At 45.3% G+C, this 16,803-nt stretch overlaps 1 protein-coding gene across 9 annotated transcripts in view; it reads left to right on the forward strand.

The window, feature by feature from the left end:
- The window catches only part of SIL1 (SIL1 nucleotide exchange factor), a 234,465-nt gene that overhangs the window by 37,372 nt on the left and 180,290 nt on the right, over window positions 1-16,803 (forward strand). The window contains exon 2 of one of the 9 annotated variants that reach the window (XM_065555881.1): window positions 4,195-4,338. The exons of 7 other annotated variants lie outside the window; for them this stretch is intronic. Coding sequence is in view for 1 of the 2 variants with exons in the window: in XM_042850757.2 (XP_042706691.1) it covers window positions 4,353-4,363 (11 nt within the window). In the remaining variant the exon portion in view is untranslated. Of the gene's footprint in view, window positions 1-4,194; window positions 4,364-16,803 lie in introns of all 9 variants that reach the window. One more of the 9 variants, XM_042850757.2, reaches the window with a different exon arrangement.

Below are 16,803 nucleotides of genomic sequence, written 5' to 3' on the forward strand. Positions count from 1 at the left end.
CCCTTGCAGGTGTCCATGGACAGTGGTAGGGGCCACCCCCAGAATTGCATGCAGCTCATCATAAAACCGGCATGGATGGGGCTCTGACCCGGAGCGACTGTTTGCTTCCTTTGTTTTTTGGTAGGCTTGCCTCAGTTCCTTAACTTTCACGCGGCACTGCTGTGTGTCCCTGTTGTAGCCTCTCTCCATCATGCCTTGGAGATTTTGGCAAATATATTGGCATTTCGTCTTTGGAAAGGAGTTCTGCCTCACGGATTCTTCTCTTCATACAGGAATCAGATCCAGTACCTCCCGTTCAGTCCATGCTGGAGCTCTTTTGCGATTCTGGGACTCCATGGTCACCTGTGCTGATCAGCTCGCCACGCTGGCCAAACAGGAAATGAAATTCAAAAGTTCCCAGGGCTTTTCCTGTCTACATGGCCAGTGCATCTGAGTTGAGAGTGCTGTCCAGAGCGGTCACAATGGAGCACTCTGGGATAGCTCCCGTTGAATTGCGTCCACACTACCCTAAATTCGACCCAGCGATGTCTGTCTATTTCAGCGCTAATCCCCCTCATTGGGAGGAGTACAAAAATCGATTAAGAGCCCTTTAAATTGACAAAAATGGCTTCGTTGTGTGGATGGGTGCAGGGTTAAATCGATCTAATGCTGCTAAATTCGACCTAAAACTTGTAGTATAGACCAGGGCTAATTGATCAGCAATGAAACAATGTTAACCGGGACGACTTTAAGTGAGGAGTTACTGTAATTGGAACTCCCAAATGTGTAAGTAGATTAGGAATGTTTAGGAAGACACGGTTAAGTTTATTTTTGTTTATTTCTTGGCTTGTGGATTCCTTTGTGCTAACCCCAGATGCCTTTGTTTTACTTGTAACCTTTAAGCTGAACCTCAAGAGAGCTATCTTGATGCTTAATTTTTGTAATTTTTTCTTTTAAGATCTAGCAAAAAGCCTAAGTTCCAAATGTATTTCCTTTCTTTTTGTTTTTAATACATTTTTATCTTTTTAAACAGGATTGGATTTTTGTGTCCCTAAGAAGTTTGAGCATATGTTTAATTAGCTGGCGGCAACAGCTGATTTCCTTTTTCCCCCCCCCTCAGCTCTTCCCCGGAGGGTGGGTGAAAGGGCTTGAGGGTACCACACAGGAAGGAATTCCCAAGTGTTCCTTCCTGGTTTTCATAGAATTCATAGAATATCAGGGTTGGAAGAGACCTCAAAGCAGGACCAATCTCCAGACAGATTTTTGCCCCAAATCCCTAAATGGCCCCCTCAAGGATTGAACTCACAAACCTGGGTTTAGCAGGCCAATGCGCAAACCACTGAGCTATCCCTCCCCCAGGGATTCATTTTATTTTATTTTTTATTTGCACTTGGGTGCTGGCAGCATCTACCCATTCAAGGTCAGAAAGAAGCTGTGACCTTGGGAGTTTAATACTTGGAGTGGCCAGTATTAATTTTTTAAATCCTTGCGGGCCCCCACCTTCTGCACTCGAAGTGCCAGAGTGGGGAATCAGCCTTGACAGGCCCAACTAACTCAAAGTCCAAGTTGTAGACAAGCCCTAAGACTGCACTGGCACTTTACAGCACTGCAACTTTCTCGCTCCGGGGTGTGAAAAAACAGACAGGCTGTTTTTTTTGTTTTTTTTTAAACAGTGCTGGGAGAGCTCTCTCTCAGTGCTGGTTCCGCCACTACACAGCCACGTTAAAGCGATGCTGTGGCAGCGCTTTAACATTGCTAGTGAAGACATGCCTTTAGGCACTTAAGCATTATCTTGGGCACAGACAAACCTGGTTTCATTTCCTCATACCCATGCATAAAGAAATTCCTACATGCAGCAGAACCGTTGGGTGGTTTTCTGTCCTGGAATCTGTGCTCCATATTAATATCTTTAGTAGCTTCACCATTTAAATCCCCATTTGTTTCCTCACCGTGTCAGTCACCTTTCACATATGGATTGCATCTGCCATCAGGTTTTAAGAAGGAGAAGCTCTTTCTGTAGATGATCAGTGCTGTATGTTGTGCAGTGACCAGGTGGTGCAGAGAACTGATACAGCTTTTCCTCTGATCACAAGTCACTGGTCTACCTTCATTTTGTCTGAAGCATCTGAAAGGTGAAGAATGGCATAGACTAGATATCCATAGTACATTTAAAAAATCTACCTATGTGGAACTGAAACACTTAGGAAATCAAACTTCCTATTCATCCTTTATCTCTAAGCAATAAAAGGAAAGAAGACCATTAAATCTTCAATAACTAGGTGGATCAAAGCTTTGCATAGTAGAGGCTGATAAGGCATAAGGTGAGACTCCACCAAAGAAGGTTACAGCCCACACAACAAGATCAGTGACCACCTCATGGATGGAAGGGAAGGAGTGCAAGCCTCCTAAAAGATCTACCTATCAGCTTTACCTGCTTTGTTGGCCTTGGTCCACACCTCCAGAAAGTTTTAAGTCTGCTTTGTATTAATTGGAAAGAAGAATGCTGCAGTCTACGGTGCCTTAGTGATTGATTCAATACCGTTCCAAAAGAAACATAATGAGCTGTGTTGTAATGACAGTTGTAACTAAAGGGACATTGCACTGATCAAATTTCTAATTTGTTACCTACTGTTTTTACAAGTAACACCTATAATTGAGAGAGATTAGAATAAATATTTTTCTTTTGCAAGTTTCCTTTGTGCATTTGTCAGTACGTTGCGTAAATTTCCCTGTTTCTTTATATTATTTTAATTATGGTAGTGCCTAGGGCCTAACCAAGAACAGGGCCCCATTATACTAGGCATAGTAGAAACAGAGCAATATATAGTTAGACAGTTGATCAGTTTCCTTTGTGTAGGCCTGTTACACAGCAACAAAACAGAAATGACATTTCTATACTGTAGAACTGGTACATGGGGGAAATAAAGCCGAGGGAAGAATGTTGTCCCCTTTGCTTGGTGCGTGTGTCTGCCAATACAACCCACTCATTTCATGACTCTGGAGTTGTGATTAGCACTGTTTTAGATTTGCAGTTCTAAAATTTAAAGTTTAAAAATTGTATTTTCCACTGGCTAACAGTTTTCACCTTGGTTGTTTCAATTTGAGGAGTGCTCTTGCTTGGTGGGGAGGGCTCAGGGCTTATCTACGCTTGAAACGCCACAGTGGCAAAGCTGTAGCCCTTCAGAGTAGACACTGTCTATGCTGACAGAAGGGGTTCTCCCATCGACGTAAGTAATCCACCTCCCCAAGAGGCAGTAGCTAGGTTGATCTGGTGCTGTTTACCCCGGGGGTTAGGTTGGGTTACCTGCATCACTCAGCAGTGGATTTTTTACACCCCTGAGCAGTATAGCTGGGTCAACCTACCTTTTTAGTGTAGACCATGCCTTGGTCTTTAATCTTGAAATGAAAGGTATGGCTAAAAGAGTACATATGATCAAGAAAGATATCCAGTTCTTATAGATTTTACACACCCCTTCTTGTTCTCTTCAAGCTCATAACTGCCCATGTATTTTTTCAGTGATTTACATAAAGTATTGGTCTCACTTTAAAGTTTGCTCATTAGGGAGATAAAAGAACATCATCACTTAACGTGTGTAGCACCTTTTATCCAAGAAACTCAAAGCATTTTTACAGATTGAGAGAAATCTTACTATCCTCTTATACGTAAATATTTATCTCCATTCTACAGATGGAAAAACTGAGATTTGGGGTGGTGAAGTGAGTTGCCCCAGATCACACACTGAGTCAGTGGCAAAGCCAGTAATGGAACTAGGAATCTGGGCTCCCAGTCCTCTGATCTAACCCCTGGATAACACACCTTAATACTAAACATAACCAAGTCTTAAGAGAATGTTAATAGGGCTTCATTTTTGGAAGTTTGTGCTCCATTCCAGAAGTAGTTTATAGTGGAGAATTTGAATTATGTCTCTCTTATTGTTCTTGTATGCTGCAATTCAGTGTCAATAGCTATAAACAATGGCCTGCTTTTTGGTGGCATTGTATAGCTCCAACATGTGATTAGCATAGTTCCTTTGTTGGATTCTAGCTTCTGCTGAGAGTTATGCCCATGGGTTGACTTTAAATAAGAACTGTCACCTTGGCCTCATGTACTGTAGTAGAGTGAGGGAATGCATTTTTCATAAACTTCACAGCTAACTGTTTCTCACAGATCAATAGAGCTGTTTGTAAAGGTCCTTTCTTTCTCCTCTTTTGCAGGCGCTTTGAGTTGGTTCTCATGGTGACTCATGCAATTCTGTTAAAATAGTAGGAATCCGTGACTCGAGAGAGAGCAGTTTATAAAAGAAATCTCGGTATTGATATGGTCCCAACAGTGAGGTGTTAGCTGGGAAGGACTGAAATGTAGGTGTTCAAGCATGGGTAGCAGGTAGGCTGTATTGGTGTTGTATATGTGAGAGCTATGAAACTTCTCTGCTTTTTATCCTGTTTACAGCAAGGAACATTAGCCTAATGGCAGTGCTACAACACTTAGTTGAATACACATGCTAGTGGCATTTCAGGGCAGTGTAGATGCTAATGATTAATAAACTTTTTATGTAGCATTTTTCATACTAATTCCTTCTGAATTGAGCTACACATCTACTATAGCTAGTTTGGCTGGGACCATATTTAATTTTAGAAATTGGTCCTGGGAAATGTCAGTGTGCTGGCTCTATATCTAGAATTACCATATTTAAAAAATTAAAAAAGAGGACACTCCACGGGGCCCCGGCCCCGCCCCAACTCTGCCCATTCCCCAACGTCCCCGCCCTAACTCCCCCTCCTCCCTCCCAGCCACGCGAAAAGGGCTGCCCAAGTGCTACCGGCTTCACGGTTTGCCGGGCAGCCCCCAGACCCTGCGCCCCCGGCTGGCGCTTCCCCAGCGCAGCTGGAGCCCGGGAGGGGAAGCACCCAGCTGGGAGCGCAGGGTCTGGAGGCTGCCCGACAAACCCGTGAAGCCGGTAGCACTCCGGCTTCGGGCAGCCCCCTTGCCTCCGGACCCCAGCTGCCGGCCGGGCACTTCTCCTCCCCGGCTCCAGCTGCTCTGCTCCTCCCCTCTCAGACTTCAGCTCTGTTTAAGAGCCAAGCTGCCCGAGCCAGTGCTACCGGCTTCAGGCAGCCCCCCTTGCCTCCGGACCCCGAGCTGCCGGAGCAGAGCAGCTGGAGCCGGGGAGGAGAAGTGCCTGGCCGGCGGCTGGGGTCCGGAGGCAAGGGGGGCTGCCCAAAGCCGGTAGCGCTGGCTCGGGCAGCTTGGCTCTTAAACAGAGCCGAAGTCTGAGAGGGGAGGAGCGGAGCAGAGCAGCCGTGGAAGGGGAAGTGCCCAGCCGGCATTTTCCCGGACATGTTCGGCTTTTCGGCAATTCCCCCTGGACGGGGGTTTGATTGCCGAAAAGCCGGACATGTCCGGGAAAAACCGGACGTATGGTAACCCTACTATATCTTTCTAATCCCAGCCAGTGTCCTGTTTCCTGGCACCAAACTTGCCTAACCACATTCAGCATCATATGTCCTGTCTCCATACCTGCTTAATGCATACCCAATTCTGTCCCCATTGTGACACTGTACTCCATATTCTTCACAGTGATATTATGATATGATTATGGCATAATTATGATGAATTTTGTACAAGATGGTTCATGTAAGGTGTCATTGGAAAAGTTATGATTTGCTGAGTATGATTATCCTATTTGTATGCATGTATCATTTTTGTATTTAAAGTTAGGAATATTGACTATGAATCTATATTTCAAATGTAGTTGCACCTGGGCGACACCCACTAGGCAAAATGTTTCCAGTCCAGATAGCTGGCTGTGAAGGGCCTGTTCAAGGTAATGGGCCATTAGGATACACAATAGGCCTTAGGAGAAGCTTTCCCCCCACCTGGTAAGCCTTCTTGAGAATGTTCCAGACAGCCTGTAAGTAATGGCTGCTATGACTCAGCAAGTTATGCAAGGGCATGTGACCAGGCTTTTTTTGCCTTGGTCTTCACAAACAAGGTCAGCACCTACATGCTGTCCTGGGCAACACAGTATGGGGAGGAGGTGAGCAGCCTTCAATAGTGAAAGAACAGGTTAAGAACTATTTAGAAAAGCTGGACATGCACAAGTCCATGGGTCCAGATCTAATGCATCCGAGGGTGCTGAGGGAATTTGCTGATGTGGTTGCAGACCCATTGGCCATTATCTTTGAAAACTTGTGGTGATTGGGGGAAGTCCCGGACGATTGGAAAAAGGCAAATATAGTGCCCATCTTTAAAAAAAGGAAGGAGGAGAATCCGGGGAACTACAGACTAGTCGGCCTCACCTCAGTCCATGGAAAAATCATGGAGCAGGTCCTCAAGGAATCCATTTTGAAGCACTTGGAGAGGAAAGTGATCAGCAGCAATCAACATGGATTCACCAAGAGCAAGTCATGCCTGACCAACCTGATTGCCTTCTATGATGAGATAACTGGCTCTGTGGATATGGGGAAAGCAGTGGACATGATATAGCTTGACTTTAGCAAAGTTTTTGATACGTTCTCCCACAGTATTCTTACCAGCAAGATAAAAAAGTATGGATTGGATGAATGGACTATAAGGTGAATAGAAAGCTGGCTAGGTTGTCGGGTTCAGTAGGTAGTGATCAATAGCTCGATGTCTAGTTGGCAGCCAGTATCAAGTGTAGTACCCCAGGGGTCGGTCCTAGGGTCAGTTCTGTTCAACATCTTTATTAATGATCTGGAAGATGAGATGGATTGCACCCTCAGCAAGTTCGCAGATGACACTAAGCTGGCGGGTGAGGTAGATATGCTGGAAGGTAGGGATAGGGCCCAGAGTGACCTAGACAAATTGGAGGATTGGGCCAAAAGAAATCTGATGAGGTTCAACAAGGACAAGTGCACAGTCCTGCACTTAGGACCAAAGAATCCCATGCACTGTAACAGGCTTGGGATCAACTGGCTAAATAGCAGTTCTTCAGAAAAAAACCTGGGGATTACAGTGGATGAGAAGCTGGATATGAGTCAGCAGTGTGCCCTTATTGCCAAGAAGGCTAACAGCGTATTGGGCTGCATTAGTAGGATCATTGCCAGCAGATTGAGGGAAGTGATTATTTCCCTCTATTTGGCACTGGTGAGGCCACATCTGGAGTATTGTGTCCAGTTTTGGGTCCCCCACTACAGAAAGGATGTGGACAAATTGGAGAGAATCCAGCGGAGGGCAATGAAAATGATTAGGGGGCTGGGGCACATGACTTACCAGGAGAGGCTGAGGGAACTGGGGTTATTTAGTCTGCAGAAGAGAAGAGTGACATGGGATTGGATAGCAGCCTTCAACTGCCTGAAAGGGGGTTCCAAAGAGGATGGAGCTCAGCTGTTCTCAGTGGTGGTAGATGACAGAACAAGGATCAGTGGTCTCAAGTTGGAGCGGGAGGTCTAGGCTGAATATTAGGAAACACTATTTCACTAGGAGGGTGGTGAAGCACTGGAATGGGTTTCCTAGGGAGGTGGTGGAATATCCAGCTTTAGAGGTTTTTAAGGTCAGGTTTGACAAAGCCCTGGCTGGGATGATTTAGTTGGGTTGGTCCTGCTTTGAGCAGGGGATTGGACTCTATGACCTCCTGAGGTCTCTTTCAACCCTAATCTTCTGTTTCTATGTCTCTGGAGTCCGTTTTGGGATGTCCGTATTTTTCCACAAACTGGTCTGGGAACTGGTTTGGGAACAAAGAGTTCCCACCATATGCTAAAGCTATATAAGGCAGGGAGTTACATCTGTTGTTTTTCACTTCCCACATGAGTACTCCTAGAAACATCAAAGGAACAAAAGGCTGAAGTGGGGGAATTGCTGGACTCAGGTTGTGGATCTCTAGCCTGTGTAGGAAAACCTGGGGATTCCAAGCTGCAAGGCAAGTGCAGCTTGTTCCTTAAGAATCTGCAAGCCTGCTTGCATCATCTGTCAGGGTGAGAGATTAATTCAAATCCTAACTTCATAGTATGTTAAGCTTAGTTTCTGTTTTTGTTTATTTACTAGGTAATCTGCTTTGATCTGTTTGCTATTCCTTATAATCACTTAACATCTATCTTTTGCAGTTAATAAACTTGTTTTTGCTATATCTAAACAAGTGAGTTTGAAGTGCTTGGAAATCTTAGCTTAAGGGGCAAAGGCTGTTGCATTTCCTCTTCGCATTGAGGGGGAGGCGAACTGGATAATAAATTCATATTAAAAAAAATTAAATAGACTATGTCAGCCAGGTCAACATGAGAAATTTAAAATATTGGCATCTGCAGCTAACTCAGTCGTCTTCACTTTCATTTTCCTGTTGGTTCATAATTTGGAAAAGAAAAACAAACAAGCTTTCCTGCTTTTTCAGGTCCCAGATGATTTCTCAGTTTGGAATGAATTAGTCCAAAGGAAGAAAATATTCTTTCTACACTGGCAGAAGAAGCTACTTCTGTTAAGTGATATTATCACTTCAACAGTCTCTGAATCCAAGGGCTTAAGTGACTTCCACCAGTTCACTGGTGTGACTTTCTTTAAAACATCATCAGCAAACATATTTCTTGAATGGTTCACCCTTAGCTCTGAAGTTTATTATAGCTGGTATTATGAAAGGATGACTGCAGCGTGCACTTTATGCATGTTATAAAAAAAATCCGATTTAAATTAAAAAAATCATTGATTTTTATCCACCCTGGAGGCTTGTAGTGATGTGTGAGGCCAACTCTGAAGACAGCTCCTATTTTTTTAATCTTTGAGGCAACATATGCCAAGGATTGCAACAGTGGATCTTTCCAGACAATGGTCATTCTGAGTGAGATTTTTCCATAGTGACCTTAGGCCTGCTTCCTGCTAGTTACAACAGGATTGGACCATGTAGACAGCATCCAGGGTGGATGGACCACCTAATTGGCCCCTAAACTATTGAGGTAGTGCCCAAGGTGGTGGAGTAAAGTGGAGTTGCCCCCATAATGGTCAGTACTATGCAGAATGATGGTGTGCTTTCTCAGTTTACAGTCATCATCTGCAAGAAGTACTGTTTTTAGTTCCCCTCTGCAGGCAGGCTAGGGGAAGAAAATATGAAGACTTGGGTCACTGGCTGCCAGCCTGGCCAGTCTGAAACTGCATGAGAGACCTTTGTCAACATCAGGTGGTATCACCAAGGTCCTCCACCACCTGGTTTCAGCAACTGCAGTCACATAAGTCAGAGATCACAAGACCATGAAGGCATTGGAACTCATTGTCCTGTTAAGTATCTTCTCTTCCTCCCCCCCCCCCCCCCATTAATTATGGAGGGAGAGATGTCTCCTTGTTCTATTAGAGGGAGGGGAAGGGGAGGTTGCAGCCTTTTTTGGGAACAGCGTGCATAATGATTCCCTAAATCCTAATTCTACTGTGGAATCCTTCCAGGTGCCTCCTTGGTTAAAGAAGAGTGCTATTTGAAGCTGCTTGAGTATCAGCTATGAGCATATTCAGTGAAACTCTTTGTTCTGAAATAACTTGGTAAACTCTAGGATGTGGGGAAATAAGAGAATATTAGTTACCATAACAATGGTGAGATTTAAGGAGGAAGTGTGGAGTAGCAATGAGGAGGAACTTAAGAAACCACTTTGATCTCTACAGTTCCTTAATATCTAAGGTGATTTTACTGCTCCTGGTGATATCTTTTGGTAATGGTTAGAAACCACAAGGGGCTGCTATGTCCTTAACCAGCTGCATCAGTCTCACGGCCATGAGCAAGATCTTTTAGTTGGGAGGGTTGAGAGGGTGGGTTTAGACTGAGGCAAAACAGCTGCCTCCTTTAGTCTCCTGTTGCAGGATTAATAAAAGTGATTCTTTATCAGCCTCATGATCTGTTTGATTACCTGTTGCAGTCGTTTGCTGACTTGACCAATTGATAATTTGAGCCATATCATTAACCCATCGATCTTTTGATTCAGTTTCTTTTGTGACCTCAGTGTTACTCCTGAGGGTATTCTGCGCCAAAAAATTTAAAATTCTGCACACAATATTTTAAAATTCTGCACATTTTATTTGTCAATAAATAAATGTGGAGGCTCCAGCATGGCAGTGGGAAGCACAGGCTACTGACTGCACAGAGCTAGAAGATCACCCTGCGCCCCCTAACCGCTGGACATGGACTCAGCGATAGAGTTGCACCCGACCCTGATACAGCGCAAAGGCCAAGACTGTCCCAGAAACACCCTGGGGCCCTGCCCCTCCGTGCCAAGCACACTAGATGTAAGCAGACCGGCTCAGCCCAGCGGGATCCAAGTAGCGAGGGGCTTAGTGTAGGGAGATCCCAGGTGTGGGTGGCTTAGTGGGGGGACTGGGTGTGAGGGAGATCTGGATGAACAGGGGCTCATTTGTGGGGGTGGGTTCTGGGTGCAGATGCAATGGGATTCGGCAGGGGGGGTGAAGGTGGTTGGGTCTCAGTAGGGGGGGAGGGATGTCTGGGTGTGGAGGGCTCAGCGGGGGGGGGGGGGGGGCGGAGGGGTGTCCAGGTGCTGGTGGTAGGGTGTGAATCTGGGTGCTGGCCTAGTAGGGTTCAGTGGGGTGGGAATCTGGGTGTGGGGGGATAGTCAGGGTGGTCCAGGTGCATGTGGGGTAGAGGTTTGAGTGCGGGGGGTGGTCTGGGTGCAGGGGTGAAGTCCAGATACAGGGAGGTGGAGCTTGGCGGGAGTGGGGAGCTGGGTGCAAGGGGGCTCCGGATGCAGAGGGCGATGCTTGTCGGGGTGTGGGTTCAGGGGGGTGAGTGAGAGAGAGTTCTGGGTGAAAGAGGTGAGGCTTGGTGGGGCAATTTGGGTATGAGGTGGGTCCGGTTGCATGGGGGCTGGGTGGATGGGGAGCAGCTCCCCACACTGTGATTCCTCCTCCCCACAGCTGAGGAGTGATGGGGGCAGGAAGCGGGGGTGAGGGGTGCACCGTTTCCTGCAGCTGGAGAGCGTTTCTGGGCGTGGGTCTGACTCAGCCCTGGAGGCTCCTTACAGGGGAAGAGGAAGTCCCATCTTCCCCAGCCAAGCCAAGCCAAGCCTGGACTAGTAGCTGAGCCTGGCACAGAGTAGGAGCCCCTCCCCTCCCCTCCAATTGTTTACCACTCCGTTGTCTGCCTTGGAGACCCAAAACAACACACCCATATTGCTGGGGAGCAGTGCATGACCACTCTTGCGGCTTCCCGGTCAGAAAGTAATTTTTCAGCAGGGAAGCAAAGGAATCTGAGGGGGACATGAAATCTGCACATGTGCAGTGGCGCAGAATTCCCCCAGGAGATCAGTTTGATCATTGTATTGCTCTATTCTTAATTACTTTAGTGAAGATCATAGTAGTTTTTCCCTTAATGGTGTTTCATGTGATTTTTAATAATGGCTTACTCTTTTTACTAAAATCTGTAAAAAGTACACAGAAGTGATTTGTCCTTTCAAATAGCAACATGGGCTCGAACTACAAAGAATAAGATAAATTAGTGAGTTACTGGAGGACTTGTTGGCCCTCTTCTAAATTAAAAACCTAGATTCCCTCACAGCATAGAGGCAGGCAGCAGAGAAGAGAGGAGTGCTAAGGGGAAGGTGAAACCCAGGGAATCTCTTGAGGGTACGGAGAGAAAAGGAACGGCTTAGGTCCTTGTAAGGAAGGCCTGAAATCACCCGTCAATACACAAAAAGGAAGTGGTGTAGGTACATGTGTGGCGTGGTGTGTAGGTGTTTGGTGTGCATTACAAATCCTTCCATGGTGCATGTGTGTAGTGCATCTAGTGTGCATGTGCAGACGTGGTGTGTATATGAGAGTCTGCAGGGCTTGTATGGATTTATGTATAGTGTGTGCACATGTTTTGGTTATGTGTTGTTCTAACTCTGCACACAGAGTTACATATATTTTTAGAATGCTGAGATGCTTTTGCATGTCTTTTTATTCTTGTTGAGTCCCTTTGTAGTCCTAGAAACAGGGAAACTACCTGAGAGGGAAAGGAGATTGTTATTTCAGTTTAAGAGCCACAAGTGAATAGTGGAAACATTGGGAAGTACAAAAAGCTCCACTTCCATATAAGCTATGATTATGTTAATAAAATCTCTTCCTCTTTGATGGCCAATTGTAGGCAGGCTCCTGTGTACACCCGACTGAGCTCTGTAATGTGCATTTTTATTCATTTCAGAAGAAAGCTAATTCACCAGAATGCATACACAGCCACTGGATGCCTCTTCCTGCTTGGAGGAATGTCCCTTGAAAAAACTATTCAAAATGCTGGCACCTCTAGATTTAATAAGAGTTACAGCATCCCCTCGTAAATAAAGACTAATGGAAATAATAGCTATTTACCGAAAAAACCTCATGCAGTTCCAATGTGAACTATGCAATAAAACTGCAGTGTAGCAGAGGGAGAAGGAAATGAGGAGCTATATATAGGGCGGGGAAAGGGAGGTTTGCTCCCTGTCATTTCAAATCCCAGCTGTAGTGTTGAGCCTGAGAGAGACAGGAAAATTGTTCTAGATGATCAGTGGGTGCAGAGAGGATTTCTGTACCAGCAGTGGTCAGACTATACAGAGAGGCAGAGAGGAGGTCAGTGCTTGGTTTTGTGGGCCGTGTGCAAAGTAACATGTAGGGCTCCCATCTGTATCCTCCTCTAGAGGGACCTTCATCCTAACCTCACCTGCTTGTTACCTGTCTGCTCATTATCCCCATACCTGCTCCAATTGCCAGGCCATGTAATAATTCAAAGTTGAACAAGCTACTTAATCTCAAGGTAAGGGATTGTCTCCAGACACAAGGATGGCATGTGTGGATCAAAGATAGTGAAGGTTATAGAGCCTATGGGGGAGGCAGGTCATGAGTATTTTTTCATATAACGCACAGTCAACCTGTGGAACTTCTTGCTAGAGGATGTTGTGAAGGCCAAGACTATAATAGGATTCAAAAAAGAACTAGATAAATTCATGGAGGATAGGTCCATCAATGGCTATTAGCCAGAATGGGTAGGGATGGTGTCCCTAGTCTCTATATGCCAGAAGCTGGGAATGGGCAACAAGGGGTTGATCACTTGATGATTACCTGTTCTGTTTATTTCCTCTGGGGCATTGGCTGCTGTCGGAAGACAGGATAAAGGCTAGATGGACCTTTGGTCTGACCCAGTATGGCCGTTCTTATGAGTACAGATCAATAGGAGGGTCCTCAGTTTTGAGGACAGTTCTTAAAATACTCCATCTTGAGCATAGTGGGAGGTTTCTTTAGGGTGGAACATTGAATGTGGGACCTGTAGTTTTCATGGGCTGCCCCTCAGCATTAAAGATGTGGACATAGGATACCTGCACCATTTTGGGCAGATTAGCTGCAGCCCTCTTCCTCCTGGCAAGTTTCTATAGCAACCTGCTTTAGGGCAGGATTTGGGCACCCCTGAGATGGATCTGGTGAGCCACTAGACAGGGCACAGACAGCTGCAGTATGGCTAGACCAGGGGTCGGCAACCTTTCAGAAGTGGTGTGCCGAGTCTTCATTTAATCACTCTAATTTAAGGTTTCGCGTACCAGTAATACATTTTAACGTTTTTACAAGGTCTCTTTCTATAAGTCTTTAATATATAACTAAACTATTGTTGTATGTAAAGTAAATAAGGTTTTTAAAATGTTTAAGAAGCTTCATTTAAAATTAAATTAAAATGCAGAGCCCCCCGGACTGGTGGCCAGAACCCGGGCAGTGTGAGTGCCAATGAAAATCAGCTCGCATGTGCCATAGGTTGCCTACCCCTGGACTAGATGATAGATAGCAGTGGTTCTGCATCTCCTGTTCTGTGCCTGGCTCGTCCTCGCTCAAACAACAGATCACAAATGAATAAAGCATGTGGGTGCCCTCTGGAGAATCCTGTTTTCTGTGAATGTCTAAGGTTCTGAAGGAATTCATTAAGTTACTTAATTAATTGACTAAAAGATGTTTAAAATTAAACTGTGACGTTGTTTGTATAAACATTGTTATCTAAATAACGAATTAGATTTTTCATGTTATTTTAAAGGCCTGGTGGTGACTGTAAGTGCTGCTGACATGTATTTGCCAGGAGTCTCTGAAAGAGAAAACATTTACAGTGGCTGAAGGGCCAGCATTAGACTCAGTGGGGCCTAGGGCAGAAAGCCGAACCCCTACTGCATGGGGCTGAAGTCCAGGTCCCTGAGCCCTACCCCCTAACGCTGGCCCTGGCTTTTATATGCAGGAAACCAGTTATTTTGGCACAGGTGGGCTGTGGAGTTTTTATAGCATTTTGGTGGGGCCTCAGAAAGAAAAAGGTTGAGGACCCTTGCTGTAAAAGATTTAGCACGTGCATAATTTTACTCATGTGTGCTGTCAATGGGAAATGCTTATGAGAGTAATATTACGCACATACTTAAATGTTTTCAGGGTTGGTCAAGCTAAGGTTCACAGCTTCATTGCAATGAGTACTTCAGCTGGCTTGCAGCTTGGGGGCAGAACCAGACCTGTCAGTCCCTGGCTGCAGGGGAATGCCCACCGCCTGAAGTTACCCCTTTCTTTTTATCATTCTCTTCCCCCCCCCCCCAATCCCCTCCAAGGAGCAGGCAGCTCACTGAATCCTCCCTGCAGCAAGGCTTTTCTGAAGGAAATTCCAACCTTGTATTTTCAATTTCTGACGAACAGTTTGTCTCAGTAATGTGTCTTTCTCATACCCAGCCATTATCCTAGGGTTTCACTTCCCTTTTGGGGTGATTGTTCACTCAGTTCTGCAGCGTTTTGTGGAGGCTGGTACCCCTGCAGGCTTCAGAGAGTGAGATAGGCCAAGAAAAGCCAACAAAAGTAAGGGACTATGTCTCCTTCTCCCTTTTAATAAGTGTCTTGTTTGGAAGCTCAAGCTACCCACTGAAATGCTAGAATGTGAATAAAAGCATCCATTTCCTTCAAATCAGAGTGATATAACCCATTCCCATCAAGGGCTGTTCCCCATCCTATTTCTAGCCTTTGAGAATCAGGAGCAAACAGATCAGGGCTCCATCTGAAACATTTGAACGCGTTCCTAAAGGGGACTCATCTTCACATTGCCATTTTATCATTCCACAGAACTGTCATGTGATGGCAGCTTTCCGCCCTTCCCCTTTCAATTCTCATCATTACCATTTGATCTGACAAATGTGTCCAGGATAATGATAACATTAATACTGGTGTTAAGAAAGAAGGAATTTTACTCTTGCTTCTTCCTGGAAAATTTTGCTAATCAGAGCTCTTTACAGAGTGTGATAGAGCTGAAACAACCACACAGAACGATATGGCTTATGGAATATCTTGGATTCATGATAAACACAGACATATGGGTACCAGGGTAGTCAGTCAGAAGCCTGTGTTGAGGATGAATTCCTTTAGGTACAAGATCTCCTCTCAGAAGAATGTTAACAAAAGATGAAGTTGGTCATAAAGGAAAACAAGTGGTGTCTCAGAAACAAAAATCCAGTTTTTAGTGAAGCCTATTGGGAACAATGATACGGTTTGTCTTTCTGCCTTAAGAGGTTATGGTTTTCAGGCTTGATTAAGCTAACATTGAGCCTTTGCTGTCTCTGCCTTGCAGAGGAAGTCTGTGATTGCCAAAACCCAGTGCTCCATCCAGCACCAGACAGATTCAGAATGGATACCAAATTCTGTATATTGATCATCCGAACTCTGACCAGTGCCAGTTTTTGCAGAAGTATTTTGTTCGTGCCTCAGTGTCCAGGGGAAGATGCACAATTTCCGCATTTAGGATGTCTAGAAAACATGACCTATGAGGGAAGATTGAAAAAACTGGGCTTGTTTAGTCTGAAAAAGAGAAGACTGAGAGGGGACATAATTTTCAAGTACATAAAAGTTTGTTACAAGGAAGGAGAAAAATTGTTCTTCTTAACCTCTGAGGATAGGGCAAGAAGTAATGGGTTTAAATTGCAGCAAGGGAGGGCTAGGTTGGACATTAGGAAAAACTTCCTAACTGTCAGGGTGGTTAAGCACTGGAATAAATTGCCTAGGGAGGTTGTGGAATCTCCATCAGTAGAGATTTTGAAGAGCAGGTTAGACAAACACTTGTCTGGGATGGTCTAGATAATACTTAGTCCTGCCATGAGTGCAGGGGACCGGACTAGATGACCTCTCAAAGTCCCTTCCAGTCCTATGATTCTATGTCCGTGTTTTAAAGGGAGATCCTGCTTCCTATCCTGAGGCCCATTGCTGTGAAAATCCCATTGTAACTGATCTGTGGACCTATGATGAAGAATAGGTATCTGTGCTTATGCTAAAATGTCGTTTCTTCAAGTAGTAATGTTCACAGATTGGGCCCACCCTGGATACAAATGTATCATCCAGAACAGAGAGGGAAATTAACAAAATAAACCTGATTCTGGGGATGCTAGGGGAGATGAGTCCCAGGCTCTTCATTAGGAGAAATTGCTATGCCTTTTCTTCAGAGCATAGTTAACACATTCTGTAATTTAGGAAAGTAGAACGGAATTATCTTGGCTGTGGAAATTCTCAGCTGGAGGGAATTTCAAGGCACGTCTTCACTAGCAATCGATCTATTGGGGATCGACTTATCGCATCTAGTGAAGACGCGATAAAATAGATCCCCGATGGCTCTTCCGTCGACTCCGGAAATCCACCGCGGCAAGAGGCGGAAGCGGAGTCGTCGTCGGCGCGGCAGCGGTCGATTCGCCGCCGTCCTCGCAGCCAGGTAAGTCGACCTAAAATATGGCACTTCAGCTACGCTATTCACGTAGCTTAAATTGCGTATCTTAGGTCGACCCCCCCCCTGTAGTGGGGACCTAGCCTCAGGTGGCTAGGATGTTCCCTTGCTGCCAGTGACTCACAGGTCTGGTTCTGCCCCCAAATTGCGAGCAGGGTGA

Source organism: Chrysemys picta, chromosome 8 (genome assembly GCF_011386835.1).
Source record: "Chrysemys picta bellii isolate R12L10 chromosome 8, ASM1138683v2, whole genome shotgun sequence".
Lineage (NCBI taxonomy): Eukaryota > Metazoa > Chordata > Testudines > Emydidae > Chrysemys > Chrysemys picta.